This window comes from Amblyomma mixtum, chromosome 5 (genome assembly GCF_055824585.1).
Source record: "Amblyomma mixtum isolate Tamu chromosome 5, ASM5582458v1, whole genome shotgun sequence".
Taxonomy (NCBI): Eukaryota; Metazoa; Arthropoda; class Arachnida; order Ixodida; family Ixodidae; genus Amblyomma; species Amblyomma mixtum.
The window spans coordinates 90,066,458-90,094,404 of NC_143016.1; the positions used below are offsets into that span (position 1 = coordinate 90,066,458).

The 27,947-nt window shown below is 45.6% G+C and overlaps 1 protein-coding gene across 1 annotated transcript; it reads right to left on the minus strand.

The window, feature by feature from the left end:
* Positions 1-1,796: 1,796 nt before the first annotated feature.
* On the minus strand, positions 1,797-22,297 carry LOC149342985 (ATP-binding cassette sub-family F member 2). The gene is made up of 14 exons (XM_089545534.1): positions 22,142-22,297; positions 21,204-21,386; positions 19,201-19,416; positions 16,495-16,683; positions 14,196-14,336; positions 12,863-12,989; positions 10,370-10,472; positions 10,163-10,258; positions 9,847-9,966; positions 8,935-9,024; positions 8,007-8,117; positions 7,653-7,715; positions 3,637-3,765; positions 1,797-2,237 (listed from the first exon to the last, which is right to left on the minus strand). Exons 2-14 carry the CDS (start codon positions 21,379-21,381, stop codon positions 1,908-1,910), a joined length of 1,893 nt encoding a protein of 630 aa, XP_089401660.1. The 5' UTR covers positions 21,382-21,386; positions 22,142-22,297; the 3' UTR covers positions 1,797-1,907.
* Between the last annotated feature and the right edge of the window lie 5,650 nt (positions 22,298-27,947).

The following is a 27,947-nucleotide window of genomic DNA, read 5'->3' on the forward strand; positions in this document are numbered from 1 at the left end:
CGGCACGGTTCGGGTGTCCATCGATATTGGAGACAATAACTACGCCATTTCCTTTCCTCAAAAACCAATTTTTAATTTTCAAGGGCGTGCTAGATACCTGCCTGAACAGAGGTCATTGAAGGTTATCTTTAGATAAGTTGGGGAGGAGGAATAACCGCAAACTTGACAGGACTGAAGATCGAGATGAGGACAGGACGAGCGGTACCGCTCGTCCTGTCCTCTTTTCGATCTTCAGTCCTGTCAAGTTTGCGGTTATTCCTCCTCCCCAACATGTCTGACCAACTGGCCCAAAGCTTCCCCCTGTTGAATCTTTAGATAAGTATCGAGGCTGACTACATTCTTGAAGAAAAAAAAATTGCGATGGGCACTAAATGTCCTTATACGTGCCGTGAATGCAAAGACATTAGACCTAAAAGCCTTTACCATAGATCACCTAACGACTATACTTCTTGCCCATGGTATACTGTTATAACTATCTTATGGAATACTGGTAATGTCATATGAGACCATGGTGACATCAATGGAGGTTTTGTAGACTTTTTCTGGACACCAGCAACGCTGGCGGGCTTCGCTGCTAAAGAGCCATATAATGCTTTTGCATTAATAACATTAAAAACTCCCGATGTTGTTGCACGTCGTAACTGATGCTTCCAGTGTTCACCTCCTTGTTAAAACGAGTGTTTTCAGGTTTATTACGGACACCTATACCAATTGATACATCTACAGGTGTCATTTCCCATGAAAAACCTGGTAGATCCCAGAATAATAGAAGACTAGAAAGTGACCAGGTCATGGATCACACGAAAGTTTCCTCTTTCTCCAACATATAATGGAATTTGCATAGAAGTGCTAACATAGACGTAGATTGTCAATGCAAGTAAACAAGTTCTAGGCAGTACCAAGGATAGCAGCCCTATAAAAATTAAATGCTGCAGTCATGTCGGAAATACAATCTAGGGAAGCAGCTATCTGCTAATTCACTATTTATGATGGACTGACTAAATGGCCGAGAGACTGCCCTAGCATGCAAATGTGGGGGGCAGGCAACACCTAGCATACCATGAGTCTTGAGTAGAGTGCAAGCTACAAATGCAAGGCAAAGGTTGCCAGGCTTCCACTCTACTAGAATGGGTTGCATGATAAGAATTTCTGGCACTTGTCTGGCCAGACGACAAAGCGTACAGCACACATGTGCTAATGATGCAACAGATGCCAGCTGAATCACTTTCATTACATTTACTGCAAAAATACTCGTGGCAAGACACCCAGAAGGGATTTTCATACCACTAGTTCCTTGGAGTGCTTTCAGAGTTCAACAAGCATCGTAACTTGTGTACTGCTCAACCCTGATCTTTCCTTTACTTTGCATTTCGAGACCAATCGAATTGCAATTCTCTCTACAGCCACTCAATATAAATTGAATTTTGACATATTTTTGAGGTACTGTGCATTTGTTTTTTAATGAATATTAAGCACGAAAAGTGAAGTCAAAACACGTCTGTGTCCTCCAATTCTTATAAAAAGACATCAAGGATCTCAGACGCCAAAAAATGTGAACTCCTGTTTTAAGACAGTGCATATTACAAATTAATGAAATTTATCATCGCAGTGCTTAGAAGTTCATATACGCCACAGGCTTACATGCTTTCCTTCATTTCATAAAAAGTTTGATGGCAAGATCTAAGTGGGAAGTGGCACCTCCACAACCGAAGAGAATAAACCAAATAGCAGCGAATAAGCAACATGATGCGCTAACCACACACTACGGACACTCATTACACACAAGTACGCAGTCGACCCAAGAGTGTGTTCCATTTTATTATCTTTGTTGAGAAAACGGCAATGCTAAGACAGGGACCAAGGCAGTACAGTAGGCAACAGTGAGTGAAGTGGAGGGAAGGCCACAATCATTTTGGTCTGTTGTTCTGGGCATCGGCCATGACCCTCTTGCGCAGGTGTTCCTTGTAGGAGAGGATGTCGCCCTTCCACTTGGTCACTGTCTGGTTCTCACACACCCAGATCTCTTCGGCCACCCGGCTGATGAGCCGGAAGTCGTGGCTCACCAGTACCATGCCACCGTCAAACTCAGCGATGGCCTCGGCCAGGGCATCGATGGTCTCCATGTCCAGGTGGTTAGTCGGTTCGTCCAGAAGCAGCAGGTGTGGTACCTGCCATGCCAGCCAGGCGAACACGACGCGGCATCGCTGGCCGTCTGACAGCTGTCGAATTGGGCATATCTGGTGCAGGGGAGATGCCAGCAGGTCAACACATTGCTGCTGCTACACAGCCACACTCGTGGCACATCATCATCATCATCAGCCTGACTACGCCCACTGTAGGGCAAAGGCCTCTCCATGTGTCTCCAATTAACCCTGTCCTTTGCCAGTCGTGGCCACCCTATCCTCGCAAACTTCTTAATCTCATCTGCCCACCTAACTCTCTGCCGCCCCATGCTATGCTTGCCTTTTTTTGGAATCCACTCAGTTACCCTTGAGGACCAGCAGTTATCTTGCCTTCGCATTACATGCCCTGCCCAAGCCCATTTCTTCTTGATTTTGACCACGATGTCATTAACCAGTGTTTGCACATCTTGAATTGCATTAAATCCCTTTCCTGATGTCTCCTTTATACACAAAACAATCATGTTATCACTGTGCAACTACTGCTACTGCTGTAGCCAGGCACGAAGTACTACACACAGCAGAGTGTATAGAGCCCCTCAGTCTTGCTTTTCTTTTCACCCAAATACCTGGGGTAAAAACTGCTCTATACATTAAGGGGGGACACTGGTCTTGAAAAGAAAATTTTATTAATTCAGTCATAACTATGAAATTTTCAGGGCACATGTATTTTTGTGCGCTGATTTTAGATGTGTCATTTAATTTCATGTAAAACAATTCCTTGAGCACTTATGCACTTTTTATGCAAGTATCTTGCGGAGAGTTTTGAAGAAAATTTGCTGCAGGAAATTCACTGAAATGTATGCCATTGGGTTCTCTTGACACCAAGGAATACAATAAGGGTAAAATTATCATCCTGGCTCTCATAGAACATGAGTTATAGGGTACTGAAGCTGCCACTTCAGAAACAGGAATACACACTTTCCTTCTCATTTCTGAAGCGACAACTTCAAAACTCTATAACTTAAGTTCTATGATAGGCAGGAAGACAATTTCACCCTTATTGTATTCCTTGGTGTCAAGAGAACCCAATGGCATACATTTCAGCGAGTTTCCCGCAGCAAATTTTCTTCAGAACTCTCTGCAAAATACTAGCATAAAAAGTGCATAAGTGCTCAAGGAATTGTTTTACATGAAATTAAATGACATATTTAGAATCGGCACACAAAAATACATATTTCCTGAAGATTTCGTAACTGTGACTTCATTAATAAAAATTTTTTTTTCAAGACCAGTGTCCCTCCTTAATATAACAAGCAATACTTGGTAACAAAGTAGTCCAAAATTAAAAATTGCACTCCACTGCTCTCACAGGCGTGAACAATGCTGACCAATGAAAACCTAAAGGTCAAAATCGTTCTACTACTACTGAAACGAGGCAGTTGCCAAGGCTCCCCATGGTCCCAATTACTATCCACTTTTTGCACTAACAAAATGTCCCTCCCATCCCACTCACCTGTTGCCTTCCAGTGAGGCCATAGCGTCCAATGATCTTGCGCATCTCCTCTTTCTCCTTGACCTCGGGGAAGCTCGACATCATGTACTCCAGGGCAGACATGTTCAGGTTCAGTTGTTCCGACAGGTGCTGAGCAAGGTTTCAAGGAAAAAAAAACAACAAGAAGGGCTCTCAAAATATGCACACACCATTCTATGACTATGCGTGTGAGCACGGCCTTTGTGGATGAGGTTGCAATACTGATATTTGCATGGTACCCTAGCAATACGGTACTCAGCCCAGCTGGGCAGCCAGTCACAGCAGAAACAGTGACGACAGAGGGCCAATTTGCGTAGTTAGGCTAAATGTGAATTAGGTGCACTAGCACATTGGTTTTTCACTTCGGTTCCGGCGTTAGGATCTACTGTACGTAGACAGAAGTTGTTCGGATAGTGGTAATGGTTTAATGCCCACATATGCGGAACTGGTCCTTCTCTGCTTTATGTTCACAGATCCCTGAGAGTTCATACACCATACCTGATGAAGTGTTGCAGCAGTTAAGCAATGCGCCACTGCCTTGCGAAGGCTTTACATTAAATGCCAACTACTACCCTTGTCCATGAGGGTGTTGAAGGCAAAGGCATACACAAGAGGGAACGAGATGAAGATGAACCCTGTACTAATGAAATTTTTCTGGCAACAAATAATTTGACTTTCTGGCCCAAGGTTACAAAATTTATGGGTTTCATCTGAAAAAAAAAAAAAAAAATCTCTTCAGACTGCAATCCCTAATATATATATATGAAAAATTTCTGTAGTAGACCACTGGCCCGACAGGAAAAGACGACCAGAAATGAAAAGCAGAACTTCATACAGTCGACGACCGAAAATTCGGACGCCTGATTTTTTGGACATGCTGGACGATTCGGACTTTTTCGCGGCACCGCAACATGGTCCATAGAACCAATGTGTAAGAGCACTTGAAATTTCGGACGCACCGCACTGACCACTCGATTTTTCGGACCTTGTTTGCACTCGCCGCCAGTACTCAAGCCGCCATATAATGTGTACAGTGGAACCTCATTAACTCAAACTGCAGGAGAGATTGAAAACTTGATCAAACAAAACGAAATTCAAGCTTAAAGGGAGCCTCTTAACTTGCGACGCTGAAATTCTGCGCGAGTCGGCACATTGCGCTCGCGTGTTTTTGAATTCGCACTGCATGTTCCTGAATGTCTTCCGCTGCACGAACTTGAACCGTAGTCTGAGTTCACGGAACTCATCTGTGCTGAGTCTTTCGTCCCGAATACGGAACGCGAATACGATCGCGGAGGCTACGCACACGCCGTGGACTCCGCGATCGAAGCGTGCTTTGGGCGCGCCGCCTGCTCCGGCGCCGCGCCGTTCGCGGAGGCCACGCGTGCGCACAGGAGTTTCCAAGTGCCGTCTAGGGATGGCGCCCGAGGCCTTGATCGTCATCATCATCAACTTTTTTGTCCGCAGCGATTTTCCGCTATTCACATCGGCATCAGTATCGCCAGCTGCAGCCTTTTGAGGCGTATTAGCGCGTTCGTTGTAATAGTTGTAATTGTGGCTTTCACGGTCTGCCGCCGAGCTTCGCAGTTTTAGCGTGATAGGTGCTTAGGTTACAAGCCTGAGAGTTAGCTCTCGAACACGGTAAGCGTGCGGCGGACAGAAAATTCGACGTGGCCGAGAAGTGCGTCCGATGATAGTGCAACCAAAAGAGAAACACAAGCTGCAAAAAGCGCGCTTTCCGAGGCAAGCCGTGCGAGTTTCCCGAACTGGAAGAAGAGCTGTTCCTCTATGTAATGGAATTTCGGAACAACGGCTACGCGTTGACAGCGGACATGCTGCGCGGCTTCTTTTGGGATGAGGGTGCACCAGAGCACAGCACCAGCTCAAGAGTCTTAAATTCTCCGCGAGTGGCGATTGAACGTAGAATAAATGTCGCTCATTCCCTGATTGGTGTGTTTTTACTTAAAAAAAAAAAAAAATTCGCACATCGCCTGTATGGGCTGCACCCCAAAAATTGGCCCTCGAATCTGGAAAAAAAAAAAGTGCGGCCCTTATACGCGTTTATACGGTATTTCGCGCGGCGAAATATAGTCATGAGGAGCTTTAGAATGTGTGCAATACAATTGGCCACTTTCTCCGGCATAGTGGTAATAAGTTAGTGATTTTTTCGGTGAAATTTGATTTTCCGGACTGCCCGATTTTTCGGTCGTTTTCGCGGTCCCTAGAGAGTCCGAAAAATCGGTCGTCGACTGTATATGAAAAATTTCTGTAGTAGTCCACTGGCCCGACAGAAAAAGAAGACCAGAAATGAAAAGCAAAACTTCATAGGTACATGAGAGGACTGAATGTATGAGAGTGAATAATATATCATCTAAACAGAGTAGAGAGCAATAAAGTAGTCGGCAACAGCTGTGGTTTGACTTTACCAAATGTTAATTTGATTTGCCCAGAATCCATACTTCCATGCTTCAAAAAACTAGCAAAGATAGACTTTCCTGTTGCTTTCAACTGTTCGGCGTAACAATGCCCTGTTAAGCGATCCAAAGTGCGTACAACGATCAGCCACTATAGAAGCCAGTGTCCTGGCTGTCGATGGGATTTCCAGACAGCCACATGTGATAACACCCGAGATAAGGTGTTTGTTCTTGCTCCCTTCCAACCTGCATTCACCACCCATTGGAAGTTGCGCAAAACCAGAAAGCACAATGAACCTCTCAACACATTTATCAGGGATTATCAGCAATCATGTATGCATGTTACGCCTCTTCCTTACAAATGAATGGCATTAAAATGCTCACAATGTGCAGAAGAACAGAGCCCTGAATTGAATATGCAAGCACAGGCACTAATAATACCGTTGTCTACTTGCGTACGGGCAGCACTTTTTTTTCCCGCAGTTTTGACGGAGTGCAGACCTTGCATGGAACCGGCATTTTTCCGTTAAATTTTTCCCACAGCGGAGCCCCGACTATGTGTCCCTCTTTTTCCATGCTGTGACGTGCTTTTTTATGATGAATTAGTGCAGTCCTGGTGAATCCTTCAAATACACAATGCATTGAAAGTATGAGTGAAGGGACATGCGCTTCACGATTGGCGCGAATTAACTGCATAAAGTAAAGCAGGTTGCTAGATCAGTTTAGTGGCAAACATCACGCAATTCGAAGTTAAGATCAAGATCCCTGAAGTTCGAGCTCTTGACTGACAGAAATGACGCCTTGGCCAACGGCCCGGAGCAGCGTGCCGCATGGACAACCCATGGCAGTCGGTGTGGGTGGCGTTCACCTGCCTACTTTTCTGTGCACTTCATTGTTGAATGCCTGGCTGAAATCAATTATACATTAATTTATTGTGAGGTTATTGTGCGATGGTAAACTGGTAACAAGGTTAGACCATTTATAGTAAACTTCGACTAGAACGAAAGCACTTTCACCGCGTCTTCGATGTGAAGCATGTTAGGCCTAGTGACACCGGGTGAATGATGCGCTACTATGGCACATATTGCCAGAGCCTGGTGGGCAGCGCTTTGTTGCAAGGAAATGCAATGCAAGCATAGGTACTCCCCATTCTAGTTTTTTGCGCAGCATAATGTTTTGTCCTTTCTGTTGCGAATTCCGAGTGCACAAGACAAGTCAGCAGCGCTGCAGCACATGTTCTCGGGTCCAGATCGAGTCTAGTGCGCGGGACAACATATGCGTGGTCGTACCGAGCGTCGCAGACAGTTATCTATCAGCTCCAAGCATAATATACCATGTGGGCAAAATTATGCACACATGAAGCAATCTGCAAAGCCAAGTTTGGGGCAGCCTTTACAAGAGTATCTACGGTGAATAAATACAAGAATAAATTGCCAAAGCTGGCATATTGCATGGCTCAAGTTAAAATGTGTTAACAGAGCAGCGTCAGCAGCAACGACGACACCAATGATACATTTTGGTGTGGTGCCACGTCCACTCCGAGTATACACTCACACAGAAGATACCTAACACAGTCTGCTTTCTTACCTGGTGGTATCTGGCAATCTTCAAGTGTGAGTGAGTGCGGATGAGACCATCATTAGGCACGAGCTGCAATGAGAAAGCAACAACAATGAATGCACACAACAGTTCACACAGGCTGGTAGAGAGATACTCTGCCATGCATTGACACTGTCAATAAAGTCAGAGCCTGCCTCAGGGCAAGCACTACAGTAAGCCAGCAAAGAATTCCCATTGCACATTGGACTATCATTGAATTTCGCTCAAGAATTCCAAATTTCGTGCCCAAAGGTTGCCACAGAACACACCGAAACATTTGCGCCACCTCCAGCAAGCACTGGTTGGACAGATGAAGCGTGAGAGACCAAGGACGACACTCACCTCTCCACAGAGTAGCTTTAGGAGAGTAGACTTGCCGGCTCCGTTAGGTCCCACAAGAGCCACCCTAGTGTCCAAGTCTATACCAAACTCCAGGTCCTTGTAGATCCAAGGCTGCACACAAACACCGCCACAGGAAAAGGGTCAGAATCGGAATGCTCCGCTAAGCCCATGACGCTAAGACATGCCCTCCCATTAGAACGCAGCGGCAACAAAAAAAAAGTACAATGCCAATGAGAAGAAAGAAAAAGAGAAAAGCCAGTTTCTCTTATCAATGCAACTAGGAGTAAGCACGAAGAGGACTGTGGTTTGCAGCTCAACGCCACCTGGTGCTACACAAACTAACTTGGCAGCATTTTAGTAGATGTTGCCACACTCCATTAGAGCTCAAAATACAGAAGAACCTTGATGATACAAATTCATAAAATGCCCTGGTCAGCGGGCATTGTGTGCTATGGGCAGAAACTCGTCTTTACAAACAACCCGTCGCCCAACTGTGGATGCAAACGCATGAGCCATGGTTGCACTCTTGAGCACCGAGTACTTCCTGCCTGTACATCGCCAATGCCACAATTGCCAGTCAAGCGATGTGCACCATGATCAGAGGCACGCAGCTTGTACATCACCGATGCCACACGACCGGCACAGCGCCAATGTCACGAGCCACACCTGGCATGCAGCTGTAAGTAAACCCCTGTCGGCAGAAAACTGACTGCATAAATTCTGCAGATGAATTCTGTTTGTTTTGGAAGATACAAATTTAGGATGACAAATATTTTTTGTGGCCCCGTGAGATTTGCATGATCGAGATTTGATTGTACTAACACTTAAGTTTCGTCTTCACAGGCTGTCGATGCAGGCTGCTGATGCTGATCCCAAGCCCTCTACATTTACAAGAACCGAGCCAAGCAAGCTCCACCGGTACACTCACCCCATCATCGCTGTATCTGAAGGACACGTTCTGCACCATGATCACCGGTGGTGGGATAGGGCCGCAAGACGGGAAATAAAACTGCACCGTCTGCAGCAAGGAAGGAGGAAATACACAACACTAGAGTTAAAACAGTGCACAAAAAGACTCTCAGAAAGATTAGAAAATATGAAACAACCTAAATATTGAGCCTACAAAGTTTTGACCCCCACCATGCAGAGAAGAGAGCTCTACGACCTTTGCATGCCATGTGGCGGAGCCTCGCAGTGAATGCATGCACTCCACTATTTCTACAACTGGCTTTCAAAGCTGGGCCAATAAAATAGCTTCAGCACACTGCTGCAGTATGGCATGCACATTCTGGCCAAAAATGATCCCCTTCCAATCGGCAGTCATCAGATTCGATAAAGCCATTTTTTTAGTTGGCGATACCTACGACAACACCACAAAACCCCAAAAACTTTTTGTGTGTAGCTATCGCTGCAAATTGAATTACGTGCTCTTGCTTTCGATCATTCAGTGATAAAAAAATTCAGACACTTCATTAACTAAGCCCCAAAGAAAAATTCGCCATGACCCAAACCTTCTAAGCCAATCATCATGCAAGCCCCACAAAGAGATAGCAGGAGCAGCTTGGCACACGCAACACGCAAGCCAAACAGTCCTTCCTAATGAGCATTATACTCTCGCTGCCGCGTAGGTATGATGGACAGCGCAAACTATAAGAACAACAGAGTCCTTGCAAAATGCTCGCAATTATAATCATTTCTGTTGCAGGCCAATAAAAGAGAAAAAGGGGTCACCATCAGCTTGGCAACAAATAAAAAAAAGACCTAGTGCTTGTTTTTCTGCTCTTCGGACCAACAAACGGCAAAATGAAGCTCCGATGGCATGAGCTCAGGATGGCCGTACCTTGTCAGCGATGACCTTCTCAGTCAAGCCAGCAGCGACCATTTTGCCAAGGGTCTTCTCCTTACTCTGGGCTTGTCTGGCCAGCTTGGCACTGCCGTGACCGAACCGGGCTATGTAGTTCTGAAAGGGACAGCAAAGCATGAAGAATAGAGACTCTTGAACCCATTGGCCATGGCACAGTAGCACTGCTCTTGCAGTTAAAAAAGAAGGCATGTTCGTTATGCAAGCAGGTTTGGGAGAATCCAAACTTATTAACCTTGCAGTGCAATTTGAATTCCCTTCTACTGAAAGATACAAACTGTAATGGGATACCCACCTTCATGTGTGCAATCTGGCTCTGTTCCCAGTTGTAGCGCTTCATTTGGTTCTCTAGCAGTTCAATGCGGGTCTTTACAAAAGCATCGTAGTTACCCTGCAAGCAGCAGAAAAGATTATACACAATATGCATGGCTGTACAGCAGAGAATGAATGCAGCCAATAATCACAGTGACAGCATCCGAGATGAAACGGAACAAGGACTTACACCGTAATACTTCAACTGTTTGTTGTCTAGATGTATGATGTTTGTACAAACACCATTCAGGAAGTCTTGAGAATGGGAGATGATCACCAGGATTCGTTTGTACCTGCACCATAAAAGAAAAAGGAGACCATTGCAAACCGAGAGCACTGTGAGATAAGAAAAGTGCACAGATTGTTCTGCATCAAGGGATCAGTGCTGCAGCCAGAAGCTTCTTGATGTCTCCACCAACTTTCCTTAAAGCCATAAGTAGGATCTAGATCTCTGCTGATAAGAATTCGCAAAAAACTACCCGGAGCGCATTGTGTACAATGCGCAGAATTTCGGGTGTTCCGAACACTCTCCCATGCAACTAAGGATGATGCAACCACACAAGCTGCAACCATGATTGCTAGTTGCGATACACACAGCAAGTGCCTGTAAATTAATCCCGTCAGTTGCAAATAGATCTGGGTGAATGCATCTCTTGTACTTCGCCATACGCACTTTGCTCAATTTGGATGGTATGAATAGTTTATTTTTCGTGACCCCATGAGATTCGTATCACCGACATTTCTATTGTAGTTGGTGTTCACTGTGCAATGCATAAATAGACTGTTTACACAGTGGAACTCTATGTGTCCTCCATTCATGCAATGACCTGCATTATACGACAGCTTCAGTTCAGCGTACCTCCTCTAAGACGGAGCTGCGTGCCCGCACTCCCATGTGTATGCTGAAGCCAGTTTGCACATGCTCGTGGCAACAGACGCGAGCAGGAAGTGCGGGCACCCAGATCTGTGCTTGCCAGCTTTCTGCGGCTTGCTATGGTGCGCATGCGCTGCAACTAGCCCGGCAACATGCATCAATGGAGAGATTTAGCATAGCGCCGTCCACTTCCACACGTCGCCAGTGTGCATGCGCTGACTGGTCCTGACAAGGCAGGCATGCAAACAGCTGGCCAGTGAGCAGCTACCTGCGAATGCACAGTGGCTCCGCGCAGATGCGGCTCATGCTACGCAATAAATCCCTAATCAGAAGATGACCGGCTCCCTTAGTTTCCATTGAACGAGAGTGGGCTGACTGCAGGTGCCAGAGCTACCCTTCGCATGACATTCATAAATCAAGTGTAACGGCACGAGCACCTAGCAGAGCTATCACCAGGCACATGACGACGGGTACCCCTTTCCGTCGCCTGACGCAAGGTGGTGCTGGACGTGGTGCTTACGCTAAGCAGGTGTTCATGGAATCGTCGCTTAAAAGCTTTTCTTGTGCAACGACGCGATAACAAATAACACCAGCAGTCAGGGGTCTCATAGACAGGTCTCACGCCCCACAAATGTCAGTTGGGAGGGCGTCTGAATTAACCAGCGCGAGCCCAGCAGCGTCCAAATTAACGAGCGCACGATGCGAAAAGATTTGCAGGGGTGTTGGCCGGGACCAGATCAGCAGCCCGAATTAAATTCAAATGAATGAAGTTTCAATTAGCAAGGTTTCACTGTTTAGCACCTAAATGTGCGGCACAGTTATGCTTTCAAAACGCTTCGTTTTGCAAATGCACTGGAAAAGCTGTGCCCCCTACTCTACCCAGGCCATACTGGGAGAGCGAACTGTTTCTGCCAACTTAGTGCTTGAATCCGAGTTCTTGCAAAAGGCTGAGAGCAGCAGACATCTTGCTTTTTGTGGCTGACATCATGAAAGAACTGTTTTCTCTTATGAGAGAAGCCAACAGCCACAGAAACCAAAGGACAGAGGGGATTTTTAATTAATTTATTTATTTTGTGCTGTTGTTCGATTTCGAATATTACTGAATGGGTCATCGCTTAAAGCTAATTGATTAGAAAAGCAGAAGAAAAAACAACCACATGCCGCCGGTGGGATCCGAACCCACGGCCTCCGAATTACGCATCCGGTGCTCTACCGCTGAGCTACGGTGACGCCTGTCAAATCTTCTGCTTTTGGGGGTATTTATGTTTACAAATAACCTAACCTTGAGAGTGTTCATCAGCGCCACCCACGTTCTTAAGCGGCGGACGTAGCACGTCCTGAGCTACCGCAGGTGTGACGTAGAACGTCATCGAACGGCGAGGGTGGAAGAACACAGCTTCCACCCTCGCCGTTCGATGACGTTCTACGTCACACCTGCGGTAACTCAGGACGTGCTACGTCCGCCGCTTAAGAACGTGGGTGGCGCTGATGAACACTCTCAAGGTTAGGTTATTTGTAAACATAAATACCCCCGAAAGCAGAAGATTTGACAGCCGTTGCCGTAGCTCAGCGGTAGAGCACCGGACGCGTAATTCGGAGGTCGTGTTTTCTCTTATGGCATGCATAGCTGGCTCATACATAATTGTGCTCCCATTGTACACACAGTAAACAACCAACAATCAACCCAAACCACTGCAAATCCTTTCCGCAAGGAACTGATTCATACCATAAGGGGGACGGGCTGGTAGGCAGGCCCGATAAAAACTTCACAAATGAGCAGAATCAATGACATCTCAACAAACAACTCACGTCTTCAGCTCTTCCTCTAGCCAGACACAGGCATCCAGATCGAGATGGTTGGTAGGCTCGTCCAAGAGCAGCACGTGTGGTCGGACATACAGTGCGCGAGCCAGGGCAATGCGCATTCGCCAGCCTCCTGCACCACCACAAGAAAAGGACGCCATCAGCAATAACAAAAAAAAAGTGATGCAGCCTGTTTGGTCGCTAAATGTAGGTCCTAGAATGAAATGCTTTGACAGAATTTGCTCTTTTCTTGGTCATGCACAGAAAGAAGCCGCATTGACTATCTTGAAACTGGCAGAGCAAAGATGACTAAGTTTGCACAAAGTTTTGAGGATAGCAGGATAAGGAATGTTTTCTTTCAGTAACTGCAGAATACTGCAGTGGACAACCAAAGGCCACTAGTAACAAATGTGTTCTAGCTTTCCCCACTAAAAGAACAGCAATATAATTTTGCATTCAAAATGTTGAAATCAAGTAATCGCTGGGTCTCCTGTCAGAGGTTCAAGAATGAACAGTGTAATAAAGACAACTTTACAAAATGTATCACCATGCACAGCTCAAAACACGATGGTTGTATGCAGGGTCAGTCAATATGAAAGGGAATACTGTAGAATCTCGTGTAAGGGCCACTACCCACCGTTTTGGACTAGATAATTTTTTTTTTATTTGTGTATGGGCCGCACATTCAAATTTTACACCAGATCAAAAATAAAGTGCAACCTTTAGATAAGTTTATACGGGACATTAAAAGCTAATTAATTTGACCCCTGTTAATTCAAACTGCCGACTCGGTCCCGGCCAATGCCCATGTAAATTTACAGCATGGGACACTTGCCAATTCAGATGCTATGGGTCAAATTCGAATCCCTACATTTAGCAAATCTTAAAGCACCTCTCCTTTCCTTCACAATGCAGTCAGCATGCAACCAGCTACCACGAAACAACACGACTGGTTTATGGTATGATTTAAGGGGGCTTAACGTCCCAAAGCGACTCGAGCTATGAGGGATGCCGTAGTGAAGGACTCCGAAAATTTTGACCACCTGGGGTTCTTTGATGTGCACTGACATCGCAGAGTACACACAGGCCTCTAGAATTTCACCTCCATCGAAATTCAACTGCCACGGCCGGGATCAAACCCGTGTCTTTCAGGTCAGCAGCCAAGCATCATAACCACTGAGCCACTGCGGAGGGAAACAACACATGAACCAAACCAAAATGAAAAACACAAGGCCAGTGCAAATCACAGTCTTACTCCATAGAGAATGCTCGACACAACAGCTTGACAGGCTGTGTTTTAGACAAAAGCCACCTCCATATCAAGTTACTACACACTTACCAGAGAAGTCTTTGCACTTTTTCTGCTGCATTGCAGGCGTGAATCCTAGACCATGTAAAATGTAAGCCGCCTTCATCTCAGCCACGTCGGCACAGATGTCCTCAAGGCGCTCGTAGACGTCGAGCAACTGCTCCTGGGCATCTGCATGGACAACATAGAGCAGGCATTCATAAGTACGCGGCCCATTTATGGTGACTGCACCAAGACAAAAGTGGACTGTGGGAAGTAATGTACGATGAACTCCACAACACTAAAGATATGCTAAACAACTCATTGCCTACTAGCAGCACAAGACTGGCTTGAAAGCCACAAATAAAAAAAATCTAAATTGGGCACATGGTAGAACCTAATTTTAGTTGACAGTGCTAGCATGCCTTCACACACCTTTTGATGTGCTAATGCCTTGCAAGGCTGAAGACTGGCTTTTGAGTTGAACTTTGCTGTCACTGAGGGAAGCGATCCCAAAATGTAAGCCAGGTAGCACTTATAAAGCCTCTACACTCACAGTAGAATCTCGCTGATATGTGCTCATGCCAAATGCTCAAACTTGCAAGCAATAAAAATGTCCCATAGAGTTACAGTACTTTTTTTCTGGTTAATATGCCTCTGGATAATAACATTTCCCAGAAGTACGGCCAAAATTTCGCCAATTCTGACAGAATGATAGTTTGTAACCACCTAAATGAGCGTGAACGTAAAAGCGGACCAAGCCTGGGGGCACGTGACATCAGAAACCCACTGGAACTCAGCCGCCAAAGAGGCTATTTCACAGTGCATTAGAAGCAATTGGGCAAAGCATCCAAAAACAGCACCGATGAGCATGAGCTGCCTGATCATGGGAGCGTGAAGATTAGAAGCGCAAGGGCAGTAAGCTACAAGAGTGGCTTCTCCCTGGTGCACACACATGCAAAGTGTCAAAAGCATCCGAAAACAACTGTGACAACCAAACATCAAGGCTATTTTGAGACTTGCAGTCACCTGCCTGGATATTTTGAAGTTTTATGTTACACTAAAGACAATGCAAATATGACAGAAGTCTACATGTGCCATAAAAGCTCTTCAAATTTTGTGCCAAGGAATGATAATCCACATTGACAGGAAGTGAGAGTTCCAATAAATACCTTTGAACTTTACTCTCAGTAACATTATTCAATATCTTGGTGGTTCTGGATCATATGTTTTCTCAGACAATAGGTTTTGCTCCAACCAATGGGTTTCTACTGTTCTTGTGCAACTGAGGTGCATGTTAGAATTGGCGCCCCAAAAAGCATGACAAGCTTTTAGGGTGGCATGTTTGTCTCACAGCCACCAAGTGCCCTCAACATGTGAATGGCGATCTTTAAAGGGGCCCAGAAACACAATCTTAATTAACTTTTTCGCCTGTTGATTGCATACAGTGAGTTATAATGGTGCTATTACCGTCGGTAATACCGCGTATATTCCGTTTTTAATATTTTAATGTCCTCCCAAAAACAACTTCATGGCTCTGATGGTGTCGCCACACAGTGGCGGGTTTTTAGCAGCGGATATGACATCACCTGGCGCGAGCTTGATGATCAGACAAACAGTAAATATACTGCAAATTGTGTGAATAAATAGACACATTTTGCACCTGTCTGCGTTTTATATTAGATCAACAAAAACCACTTGTTTGTCTTAGATAAAAGCCCTGCAAAGCAAGTAAAATAAAAATACACCATCAGGGGCGCTCTGGCATGGAAACGACGCTGCCAGTCTCAGCAAAAACGAGTTGCAGGGAGCAGCCAACCATGGAGTACAAACTTCCGCAACGTGCTCTGGCTGGCTGTTTTGATTGGTTGCGCCAGGTGCCGTCATTGGGAGAGCGAAATAGGAGTGGGAAGCCCCGCCAAAATCGAGTTGAGGGCAGCGTTTTGTTTGCTTGTATTTTGAAATTTCTCCACTGAATAACTCCCGTTCCTGAGCATCGATTCCTGTAATTCTTTTTAAGTCAGCATCTGTGTGACATAAAGAACCCACCTGAAGTATAGCCGGTATCCCCTCAAGCAGTGTTTCGCAGCCCCTTTAAGTTCTCAAAGCCTGCATGACATTAGCACATAAAAAACAAGTGCTTTCATTTTCATATGTTTTCCCCTGTGCCTTCAGCCAATTAGTACCACACAGTCTGACTTAAACAATGCCTGGCTCAGCACTCAATTCGTAATGATAACAGATGCGCAAGGACGATGCTTAAGGAAGGAATGATGCGTAAGGGCAATAGAACAAAAAGGAAGTAAACAAGGAACAGATGCAAAGAAGAAGAGGAAGAAGAAAAAAGCACCATCGTCTTCGATGTGTGCCAGCTCCTCGGCGAGCTTCTCGAGCCGGTTGCGCTCAGAGTCCACCTCAAGCACTGCCTGCAGGGCAGTCTTCTCACTGGGCGCAATCTCCCGTGTCAGATGGTAGATATCCAGCTGGGACTGGATGGGGACCTCCCGCCGGCCGAGGGCTGACAGCAGCGTAGACTTGCCTGCACAGCCGACCAACCACAGCACACCACCAGCCATTAGCTGGATGGATAACAGATACACATTGGGGACAGCCAGCTGATCAAGTGTTTGCCCAGCAGCAGCACACATTACTCCAGAACACAAGCGCCACATTGCAAAGAATCATAAAATCAAATGTGCTCAAAGGCACACTAACTCGTAACGTTGGCCAAACTCTTCACAACATTATCTAGGATAGCAGGAAAAGGAAGGCACACACACACACAACACAAACTTGAATTGAGAATCTGCACAGATTTCTTTTTCCTCGTTCACTTTCTCACTTTGTGCACTACCTGCAATTTCAGTAAATGCCAATTAGCCGATCTGTTCATACTTCCGACAGCCAACCTGCAATGTCGCGCAGTGAGTTCTGACAAGCTGAATACAGTAAACTCTCAGTTGTACGAACGCCGGTTTATCGAATATTTCAGAATAACGAACTTTTTAAAAATCCCCGGCAGTTTTCTTATAGATTCTATGCACAAATGTTTCACTTAAACGAATTTCGGAATAGTGAATATTTCAGTTTAACGAACTCGCTCAGAGGACCCAAGCTTATTTTTCCGATCAGTTCAACGAAGTTTTGAGCCCTCCACTGCAGGCGCAACCGATGCCCGCCCTCATCGAACCGCCGCTCCTGCGGCAGTGTAACGTCGCTCGTGCTACAGCGCCCATGGGGCAAAGCGGCGGTGCGGAAGAAAAACGGCAAGGAGGCATGGCCTCCGAGATCAATAGTAAAACTTGCAAGTTATCTCAGAGGCCATGAACAAAAAAAATAACATCGCTGGCGTTTACAGCACCGCCGGAGCAACGTGGCAATGTGTCACACCACAAACCACGTGGTGTGCCTGTTCTTTTCCGATCGGCTAGTCGTGAACGTCGCTTTTTTCTTTCCGGTCTCGTCGCTTCCGCGTGTCCACACAAACGACCCACGTGGTGTGTGTTTTCATCGGCTCCGTTCAGCCTAAACATTGACTCTTTCGACAGTTTTGTTACTTCTTGTGCTTTAAATGTACAAGTGCAGAAGAAAATTACTGAAATTTTTAAGTGAGAAAGGCAGCGTTTTAACTGCTATGCACCTTGTATAAGGTGATATGTATAAATTTCACACTTTTGACACTATGGATGCCATGTCTTATGCTCCTTGAATTGCACTTCAAACTTTTGACTCTGTATTCCATGTCTTATGTTAGTCTAGTGAATATTCAGTTTAGTGAACTTTCAGTTAAGTGAACTATTTCCTTCGGTCCCTTGAAGTTCACTCAAGTGAGAGTTCACTGTAGATTGAAACTATCAGCCAGAGTCTAGAGGCAAAAATCCCCAGCTATGAGAAGTTTAAATGCAAGGGTCGCACATATTCTTCACATCTAAAGTAACGCATGTCTGTGTGATCTCTGCAATAATACAGCAAATTATAAATGTGCACAAGCGCACGCTGACAGCCAAATTACACAAGCAAATGCTGGCTTTCTTTTTCACCACGAAAGTCTTCATGTGTGTCAACCGATGTCACAAAAAACTGCAGGTACATTAGTTGCACCCACTGCACAAGTTTTTTTTTTTTTTTTTTCGCAGCTGTCGACTGTTTCGCAGTTGTTGCCGCAGTCTTCTATAAACACCTTGTTTATTTCAGGCATCAGTGCTGAACACTGTCGGATACAGTAAGAGCTCTCGTTAATTTGACCCCTGTCAATAAAAAATTTGGGAAATTCGAACTGATGGTGTGACACCGGTCAATGTCCATGCAAGTCTATGACGTAGGATGCTCGCTAATTCAGGCGCTACAGGTCTCGCACTGATTAATCGCACTGGCACCGCAAGCTATCGTCAAAACAGTCCTACTCAGACATGAACTGCATGCTTCAGAGTCTCACGCACTCCTCTGACGTGCAATGCCAGGTGTGACAAAAAACGGGTGGCCCCGTTTTTGAGATTAGTTGGACTGCTTAGTTTTTGGTCTCACTTTCCTCAGCTTTGCACCGGCCACGCATCAACCAACCAGCATAGCATAGCTGCATGCTGCTCCGCGTTTCTTTCACTACAGTTCTTATGGCTCTTCCAACACACTGAAACTGCATACTCGCCACGCGCCATGCCAGTGTTGTGCAGTGAAGCCTCCACACATGCGGCACAGCCGCTTGTAAGGGGACTTTCTCGTTACTCCGTCGCACCGGAAAAGATGCCGGGCAGGCCCTAACAATTCTGCAGCACTTCAGCTTCGACACTCCCGATAGCGTGTGCATGCAATTGAGCACTGACGAAAGTGTAAAAAATAGTCATTGTCACGCTGTTCTCAACTCAAAAGCAGGTGACCATCGCTCACGATTTCACCACACAAGTTTACCGTGATGCAAGCAGTTCTCGCCAGTTTTTTCGGGGTCATTCAACAATTCGAACATCTCTTTCAGTCCCTAAGTTCGAATTTATGAGCTTTTACTGAAATTAGACCACCACAAGGGCAAAGAAGCAGGAAAAGTAAGCAGAGAATTACCCACCGCTGCCATTGAGGCCAATGAGACCGTACCGCTGGCCACAGTTCAGCTCGAGGCGCGTGTCAACCAGGATCTCCACTCCATGGAAGGTGATGGACAGGTTATCAATCTTCACATCCCGTGAGCGAGGGTGTACGGCCAACACACCAGTGCAGGCCCGTGCAGCGGCATTTAACCGCACGTCCTCTTCAAGCCTCCGTATAAGCTCACGTTCCGCCTCTGCATATACATACAACCAAGTCATACGACGGTAGACCTCAAGAATGACACTGGCAACCAGAAGTCCTATAAGCTCATTTATGAAGTATCGTCGCAGAGAATATTGACCTTGTAATACACCTTGTTGTAATCTTTTTTCAGCCACAGTGCTCGTGCTTTCCTGCTGCGGCCAAACGTTATGCATGTCCTAACATTTCAGAGGTGCCACTGAAACAAGCTCCATCAAAGTGGATGGGTGAACGAAATTGCTGCCGCAGGTGTCAGCTACAGTGACCTGGCCAGCATGTTTCTGCATCCAATATTTGATTATAAGGTCTCGCTGATTGTAGAAGGCCAAAAAGAGGAAGTACAACTACTGCACATTTAATAAAAACCTCTATACTCAAGTCTGCCTGAGCACCTAGGCAAGGAGTTACTGAAAGCGCTCGCATGTTCTGAATGGGAAAGCTGCCACTTTTCTGTTGTTGCACTTAGAACCTCTCAAAGCCACAGAACAAGACCATAATACTATTTCATCATGGCAAGCTGAAAAGATCAGTTCCAATCGAGACTGCAGCACAATTCTGCCTTAAAGAACCTCATCCAGAGTTACCTATGGCTGCTACCTCCTACACTCATTGTTTGCGAGTCACTGTGCACCAACTAGCCAAACAGGTTCTTATAGTACAAGCCTTACAATGCAGCTAAGCTGCAGGGCATGGCAGTGACACTGCACGTGGTTAATATTCAACACACAAGGAACATATGATGCTCAATCCAGATTTATTCACACGGAATCATCACCATCATCAGCCTGACTATGCCCACTGCAGGGCAAAGGCCTCTCCCATGTTTCTCAAATTAACTCTGTCCTTTGCCAGTTGCAGCCACCATATCCCCGCAAACTTCTTAATCTCTCATCCGTCCACCTAACTTTCTGCCGCCCCCTGCTATGCTTGCCTTCTCTTAGAATCCACTCAGTTACCCTTAAAGACCAGCGGTTATGTTGCCTTCGCATTACATGCCCTGCCCAAGCACATTTCTTCCTCTTGATTTCGACTAGGATGTCATTAATCCACTACACCTATCATTTTTCTCTGCATAGTTCGCTGCGTTGTCCTCAAGCTGAACTCTCTTTGGTCTCTCATAGCCTTAGTCGCTTTGGGACGTTAAACCCCATAAACTAAACTAAACTAAACTTTGTTAGCCTCCATGACATGCCCAGACTGATTAGCTGCCTTTACTGAAATGATATCGCCAGCCCACCTGGCATGAATGCAACAAGTGCCAAAGGACTGTAAAGTCGTTAAAATGCTGCACTATATTTTTACAATGATCAGCACTCAATTCACCACAATAAAGCCACAAAATGTAGTAAGAGGCTTTCGGCTTATGTTCAGCCTAAATCTTCCTAACACGAGCTAAAAGAATTTCAGCTTTAAAAAAAATATAAAAGGCAAACGTGCCTCAAGTTCACATTCTGAATGTTTGGTGGAAATATCTCATTTCCCGTCCTGCCACACCGGCCAACGCAGAGAGTAAGATCCAAATATATGAATTCCCCCTCGAGACAGGCGCAGGAGCCGAAAATAGCGAGAGAAATAAACAAAAGTAACACCACGAAACAGGAGCCCTCAGACATCGCCGACACTGCCAAGCACAAGAGGAAAGAACAGCTGATCGCGAGTTTCTCAAGCGAAGCGCGAACTCGTCGACGTACGATGTTTGTTCCGCAGCCGCCGCTAAAGAGTTGACAGTTGGGCACTCCGTAAAAAAAAAAAAAAAATGCAGGTGGGAAAAGCACTCACCGCTCATGTTGCCATTCAGCAGGTTGTCTCCCTGGGCATCGCCGTTCTCGATAACGTCGGCGGCAGCGTCGCCGTTGGCCGCATTTTTAGCCGTGTTTTTCTTCGGCTGCTGTTGGTTCCTGCTCTTAACTGCCTCTTTCTTCTTGGCATCGCGCTTCTTTTTGGCGTCGGACGGCATGACTTCTGGAAACGCGTAGCGCCCAGTGACGTAATTAGTCACGGTCGGGCAGCAGGTTTCGTGACGAGGGCGCGAACATTGTAAGCCTAAATTAGGTTAACGCGGTTTCGCCTCTCGCGATAACCGCTCCAAGTTCGGTTTCCACGGTTAACCGGCGCGACAGATTATACTAAATGTAGCCAGCCATGGACAGGCATCGAAAGAATACGGGCCTAACCAGCTGCTACAAAAGGACGTTAACATTTTTGGCGGTACCGGCACTAATGCGCAATCGGCAGCACTTCGTGTCAAAGGCTCCGTATTCGTTTCCGACATCTCAACGCCAGACGACGCACGAGCGGATCGTAAGCGATGGGAGTAACGGCCCAGGCCCGAACTGGTACCGCGAGAACAATAAAGGCAGAGGAGCACAGCAGTTCTCCGAAACAGTTTGTAAAAAAAAAAAAAAAACCCGGTCATCGAGTGCTAAGCGAGCGAAACAGCTGCCGCCGAGGGAAAATTAGTCACAAGGGAGACACACTATACACTCAAATATCAACGCAGAAAAAATACTGGAAGGCAGCGCTTCTTCAAAACGTATTTAGAACCTTATTCAATACCCAACAAAATTTCAGATTGCGAGGCGTATGACAAAGGACTTCACTAAGCCACTCATTCATTCATTCCTCCGGCGACGATCCTGCTAAACTGTTTCAGCAGAAAGTATGAGGAACACAGATGGGGTACAGCGGGAAAAGATAGAATCGGGACCTCCGCTTACCTTTGGTTTCTGCAAATTTCAACGCGTTATTTACTTATTTCCTTATATAATAGAGACCAGTGTTAGAACCAAATCCGTACTGAAAGAGACAGCCGAGCAGAGAGCGGCGTGGTGCACAGACAACGCACCGCAGCAAATAAAAGTTAAGTAATAATTTTGAGCAAGTCAAGCCTCTAATTTGCGTTAGATAATTACACAATTAAAATTAAAACAAATAAGACATTAGGCAATATTATTCTTCAACTTCTATAAAATTTGCGGACTAAGTTGACGTCATGGAAAAATTGCACGAATGTGACTGTGGTTGGGCAGAAGCTGCTATGGACGGAGCCATCTTACCTCTAAAGTTGTTTTCAGTGATTGTTTTATATCTTTTTTAGCTATCTGTGCACATCTAACAAAACTAAAGGCAAGCGTGAAAAAGTAGCAAGTGTATCCGCGTGTACAGAATAATTTTACGAAGTAGCTTGGGACAAAATGGTGTGTCACCCACAGGTGTCACCCCTCAGTATACCGCTCTAAAGTCACTGGTATACCGCTCAGGTACAGTGAACTAGAATAGAAAATATTCTAGTTCACTGTAGCTCAGGCATGCAACGAGCGGTTGCGCTGTCGTCTGAAGCGACGTCAGGAGCTGATTCATCCGTGACGTCATGCGTGATAGAGAAAGAATGTCCGTGGTGGCCGTGACAGCCGTGGGCCCGTCGCTAAAGAGTAAAGCAGCGACCAGACGTTCATCTTGAGTTCACTGTCCATCGTTTGGATATGCCATCGGGCAGCGTACAGAGCGCTGAACGCTCGTTTGTGGCCTCCGAGTTGAGGAATTCGAATAGCGCGCGTTGTTACTGCGCTGCGCACAGTGCCATGCACGCGTCCCCCTTGATTCCTTCCGCATGAGAGTATGAGCCCTGGTCCGTCTAGCGGCGTCCTTCGTGCAGTTATGTATAATTGTAAACGATGCGTATATTGACGCAGGTGGGCCTATCCCATGTGGACCTTCAAGTTGGTGAAAGAAGTGTGGAAGCGAGGAGGTTCGGGGAGCTGTGCAGTGATCCTTGGATAGCTTTAGCACAACGCTACCGTGTACTGCGACCGCTAGCCATCAACAACGCATGCACTTACGGTCCCTATAATTCCTCGAGGGAAAGTGACGCCAGCCACCGCGGTAGCTCAGTGGTTATGATTTTTGGCTGCTGGCCCGAAAGACGCGGGTTCGATCCCGACCACGGCAGTCGCGTTTTAATGGAGGCGAAATGCACGTCAGTGCACGTTAAAGAACACTAGGAGGTCGAAAATATCCGGAGCCCATCCCTCACAGCTCGAGTAACCTTGGGACGCAAAACCGAAACCAAAGTAACAACTGCCCTCTTCCTTCTCCGCTTCGAAGCATCCAGAGAGCGCGACAAGCCAAGCGCGCCTCGATGGTGGCGCCGCCAGTTGCGTTCCTGCAGTAGCAGACGACGGCTGACACGGTGCGGAGGGAGATGCGCGGAAAAGTTTGTTCGAGCCTTGCGGAGCGATTTTCTGGCGGCATTTTACTTCTGTGGTCAGTAACTAGCCCTCAGGAAGCCATGTTGGGACTGCGCAAATTATATATATATATATATATATATATATATATATATATATATATATATATATATATATATATATATATATAAGGGATAACAAAATCTTCAAGGCAACTGATTAAAAATATAATAAGTTGGGGAAGTCACATTGAAAAACTTAACAGATTTATTCAACGTTTCGACCAGGGACTGGTCTTTTTCAAGAATGATCATACAGTGCATGGAAGGGTCTTCTTATAGCAGTGAACATGGCACACACAGGGCTTGAAAAAGAAAAATGAGAAAAAATCAAAGGGGAAAGAGGAAGACAGCCAAGACACGAAACCCAAACGCCAAGGTGCGCCAGCAAAGGCGCCGCCGTGAAAGAGGTGAAAGAGGGTGGTGGGCCTGGGCGGGCACGCGACTAGTTAAGGGGAAAAAAAAAAAAAAGAGCGTAGGGGTGGTTAACAAAAGAAGGCAAGTGCCTGCCAATTGTGTGCGTAAGTATCGCCTCTAGTCACCTCTGTGTGGCCCCGCGCGACTCCAGAAAAAGCACGAGAACGGACAGGTTGCGGTTGAGCTAAGTGTCTCCACGGGTGGCACGCGGACCCCCAAAACCAGATGAGGTTGCATATGAAGACCATATGGAAAGCTCCTTCTTTACAGGAGTAGAAAAAAGAATAAGTAAAGACAAAAATGGCACTGCGATGGCCGAAGGAAACAAAACCGCATGAGGGTCGCACGTGAGAACCACATGGATAGGCTCCTTCTTTACAGGAGTGGGAAAAAAAAAAGTATAAAGACAGAAAATGGCACTGCGATGGCCGAAAGGAACAAAAACACACACACGCAGAGGCGACATGAATACACAGAATATACACAAAATTGTGTCACTTTTGTAGCATTCTTTAGCAGAGGATATGTGGGGAAATGCGTAAAAGCCCACAAATTAAGTTAAAGGCAGCGCCAGAGTGTTATAAAGTGTACCAAAAAGGCAAATTTCATTACAGGAAACACCGCTTAGGAATAACACAACAACAATATCAGAATAAATACAAATGGCACGCGAGATAATACAGGCGCCCAAAATAATAGAGTTCAAGAGTGTGAAAAATTGTCCCAAGAAACAAAGTTTACCCAAACGCCGTGATCAGCACCAACAAAATTATAATAATGCGGTGAATACACATGAGAGAGAGCGTCACAGAATTCGTGCTTAACCACAACAAAAATAATGTCAGTACCTCGACTAGAAATGAAAGTGTTAAATACATAACAAATCGTTATGCAACTGTCATCATAGTAGATTTAAGAAACAATATTTTCGATGCAAAAGAGTTCACAAGGAAAAGAAAAACAAACAAACAAAACATTGCAGGAAGATTTAGCCAGAAAGGCAGGAGAGTTTGCCAGGGCTTTCATTAATTCCAGCCGACAAGGTGTTAAATTTAAATATTAGATATGATTCACAGGCTTCCCTGTCGTAATGTGTCTGGAAGCCAGATTGGAGTATGGTGGCCTTGAAGTTTCCAAATGAATGACCTTTTGTCGTTACGTGTCTTGAAAGAGGCAGGTCTGGCAGTGATCTAATGTGTGCTCTGTGGTTATTTATTCTCAATCGGAAAGGAGTTTCAGTTTGCCCGATATACTGAGCACGGCACACACCGCACTCGAGGAGGTAGACTACGTTGCTGGTGTCACAGTTGAAATCTCCTCGAATTTTGAATGAGAAAGACGACGCTGTGCTGCGAGCTTCCGTGACCTTATTCATCATTGGACAAAGTTTACAGCGCGGTTTATTGCAAGGTGTGCACCCTGAGACTTCACCGTTGTCTAGTTTCGAGGAGGTTACGGCATCTTTGATATTTCTTGCCCTCCGATATACGACACGGGGTGGTTCGGGAAGCAAGCGCTTCATTTTGTCGCTCTGAAGGAGAATGTTGTGATGCTTTCTGAGAATAGCGTTAACATTCGGTGCTGTTGGAGAGTATGTTAATATCAGATTAGTTTTGTAGTTCGTCTGCGCAGTCTTGGTGTTATTTAGCATTGTACGGCGGTCTTGTACTGCAGCTTTTTCCAAGGCATCGTCGATGATAGGCTTCGGGTAGCGCTGTCGGACCAAATCCTTGCGGAGTTTCTCACAGTTAGAAGCGAAGTCCTCTTCACGGGAGCAAATGCGTTTAAATCTGAGAGCCTGGCTATATGGTATTCCTTTCTTGCAATGATTTACGTGGCTACTTTTAAAATGCAGGTATTGGTGCCTGTCCGTTGGCTTCCTAAACACGGAGGTGACAAGCTTGTTTTCCGAGATCTGAAGTTTGACATCGAGAAAGCTAATCGTAGTGGTTGAGTAGGTGTGGGAAAAAGAGATGCTTCTGTGAGCATAATGCTCACAGAAGCATCTCTTTTTCCCACACCTACTCAACCACTACGATTAGCTTTCTCGATGTCAAACTTCAGATCTCGGAAAACAAGCTTGTCACCTCCGTGTTTAGGAAGCCAACGGACAGGCACCAATACCTGCATTTTAAAAGTAGCCACGTAAATCATTGCAAGAAAGGAATACCATATAGCCAGGCTCTCAGATTTAAACGCATTTGCTCCCGTGAAGAGGACTTCGCTTCTAACTGTGAGAAACTCCGCAAGGATTTGGTCCGACAGCGCTACCCGAAGCCTATCATCGACGATGCCTTGGAAAAAGCTGCAGTACAAGACCGCCGTACAATGCTAAATAACACCAAGACTGCGCAGACGAACTACAAAACTAATCTGATATTAACATACTCTCCAACAGCACCGAATGTTAACGCTATTCTCAGAAAGCATCACAACATTCTCCTTCAGAGCGACAAAATGAAGCGCTTGCTTCCCGAACCACCCCGTGTCGTATATCGGAGGGCAAGAAATATCAAAGATGCCGTAACCTCCTCGAAACTAGACAACGGTGAAGTCTCAGGGTGCACACCTTGCAATAAACCGCGCTGTAAACTTTGTCCAATGATGAATAAGGTCACGGAAGCTCGCAGCACAGCGTCGTCTTTCTCATTCAAAATTCGAGGAGATTTCAACTGTGACACCAGCAACGTAGTCTACCTCCTCGAGTGCGGTGTGTGCCGTGCTCAGTATATCGGGCAAACTGAAACTCCTTTCCGATTGAGAATAAATAACCACAGAGCACACATTAGATCACTGCCAGACCTGCCTCTTTCAAGACACGTAACGACAAAAGGTCATTCATTTGGAAACTTCAAGGCCACCATACTCCAATCTGGCTTCCAGACACATTACGACAGGGAAGCCTGTGAATCATATCTAATATTTAAATTTAACACCTTGTCGGCTGGAATTAATGAAAGCCCTGGCAAACTCTCCTGCCTTTCTGGCTAAATCTTCCTGCAATGTTTTGTTTGTTTGTTTTTCTTTTCCTTGTGAACTCTTTTGCATCGAAAATATTGTTTCTTAAATCTACTATGATGACAGTTGCATAACGATTTGTTATGTATTTAACACTTTCATTTCTAGTCGAGGTACTGACATTATTTTTGTTGTGGTTAAGCACGAATTCTGTGACGCTCTCTCTCATGTGTATTCACCGCATTATTATAATTTTGTTGGTGCTGATCACGGCGTTTGGGTAAACTTTGTTTCTTGGGACAATTTTTCACACTCTTGAACTCTATTATTTTGGGCGCCTGTATTATCTCGCGTGCCATTTGTATTTATTCTGATATTGTTGTTGTGTTATTCCTAAGCGGTGTTTCCTGTAATGAAATTTGCCTTTTTGGTACACTTTATAACACTCTGGCGCTGCCTTTAACTTAATTTGTGGGCTTTTACGCATTTCCCCACATATCCTCTGCTAAAGAATGCTACAAAAGTGACACAATTTTGTGTATATTCTGTGTATTCATGTCGCCTCTGCGTGTGTGTGTTTTTGTTCCTTTCGGCCATCGCAGTGCCATTTTCTGTCTTTATACTTTTTTTTTCCCACTCCTGTAAAGAAGGAGCCTATCCATGTGGTTCTCACGTGCGACCCTCATGCGGTTTTGTTTCCTTCGGCCATCGCAGTGCCATTTTTGTCTTTACTTATTCTTTTTTCTACTCCTGTAAAGAAGGAGCTTTCCATATGGTCTTCATATGCAACCTCATCTGGTTTTGGGGGTCCGCGTGCCACCCGTGGAGACACTTAGCTCAACCGCAACCTGTCCGTTCTCGTGCTTTTTCTGGAGTCGCGCGGGGCCACACAGAGGTGACTA

Coding starts and splice junctions, on each gene's coding strand:
- LOC149342985 (XM_089545534.1), bottom strand. CDS start 21,381: ATGCCGTCCGACGCCAAAAAGAAGCGCGATGCCAAGAAGAAAGAGGCA. Junction 14,337..16,494: donor GGCACACATCGAAGACGATG/GTGCTTTTTTCT, acceptor TTGTCCATGCAG/ATGCCCAGGAGCAGTTGCTC. Junction 2,238..3,636: donor GCCTCACTGGAAGGCAACAG/GTGAGTGGGATG, acceptor CCCCTGCACCAG/ATATGCCCAATTCGACAGCT.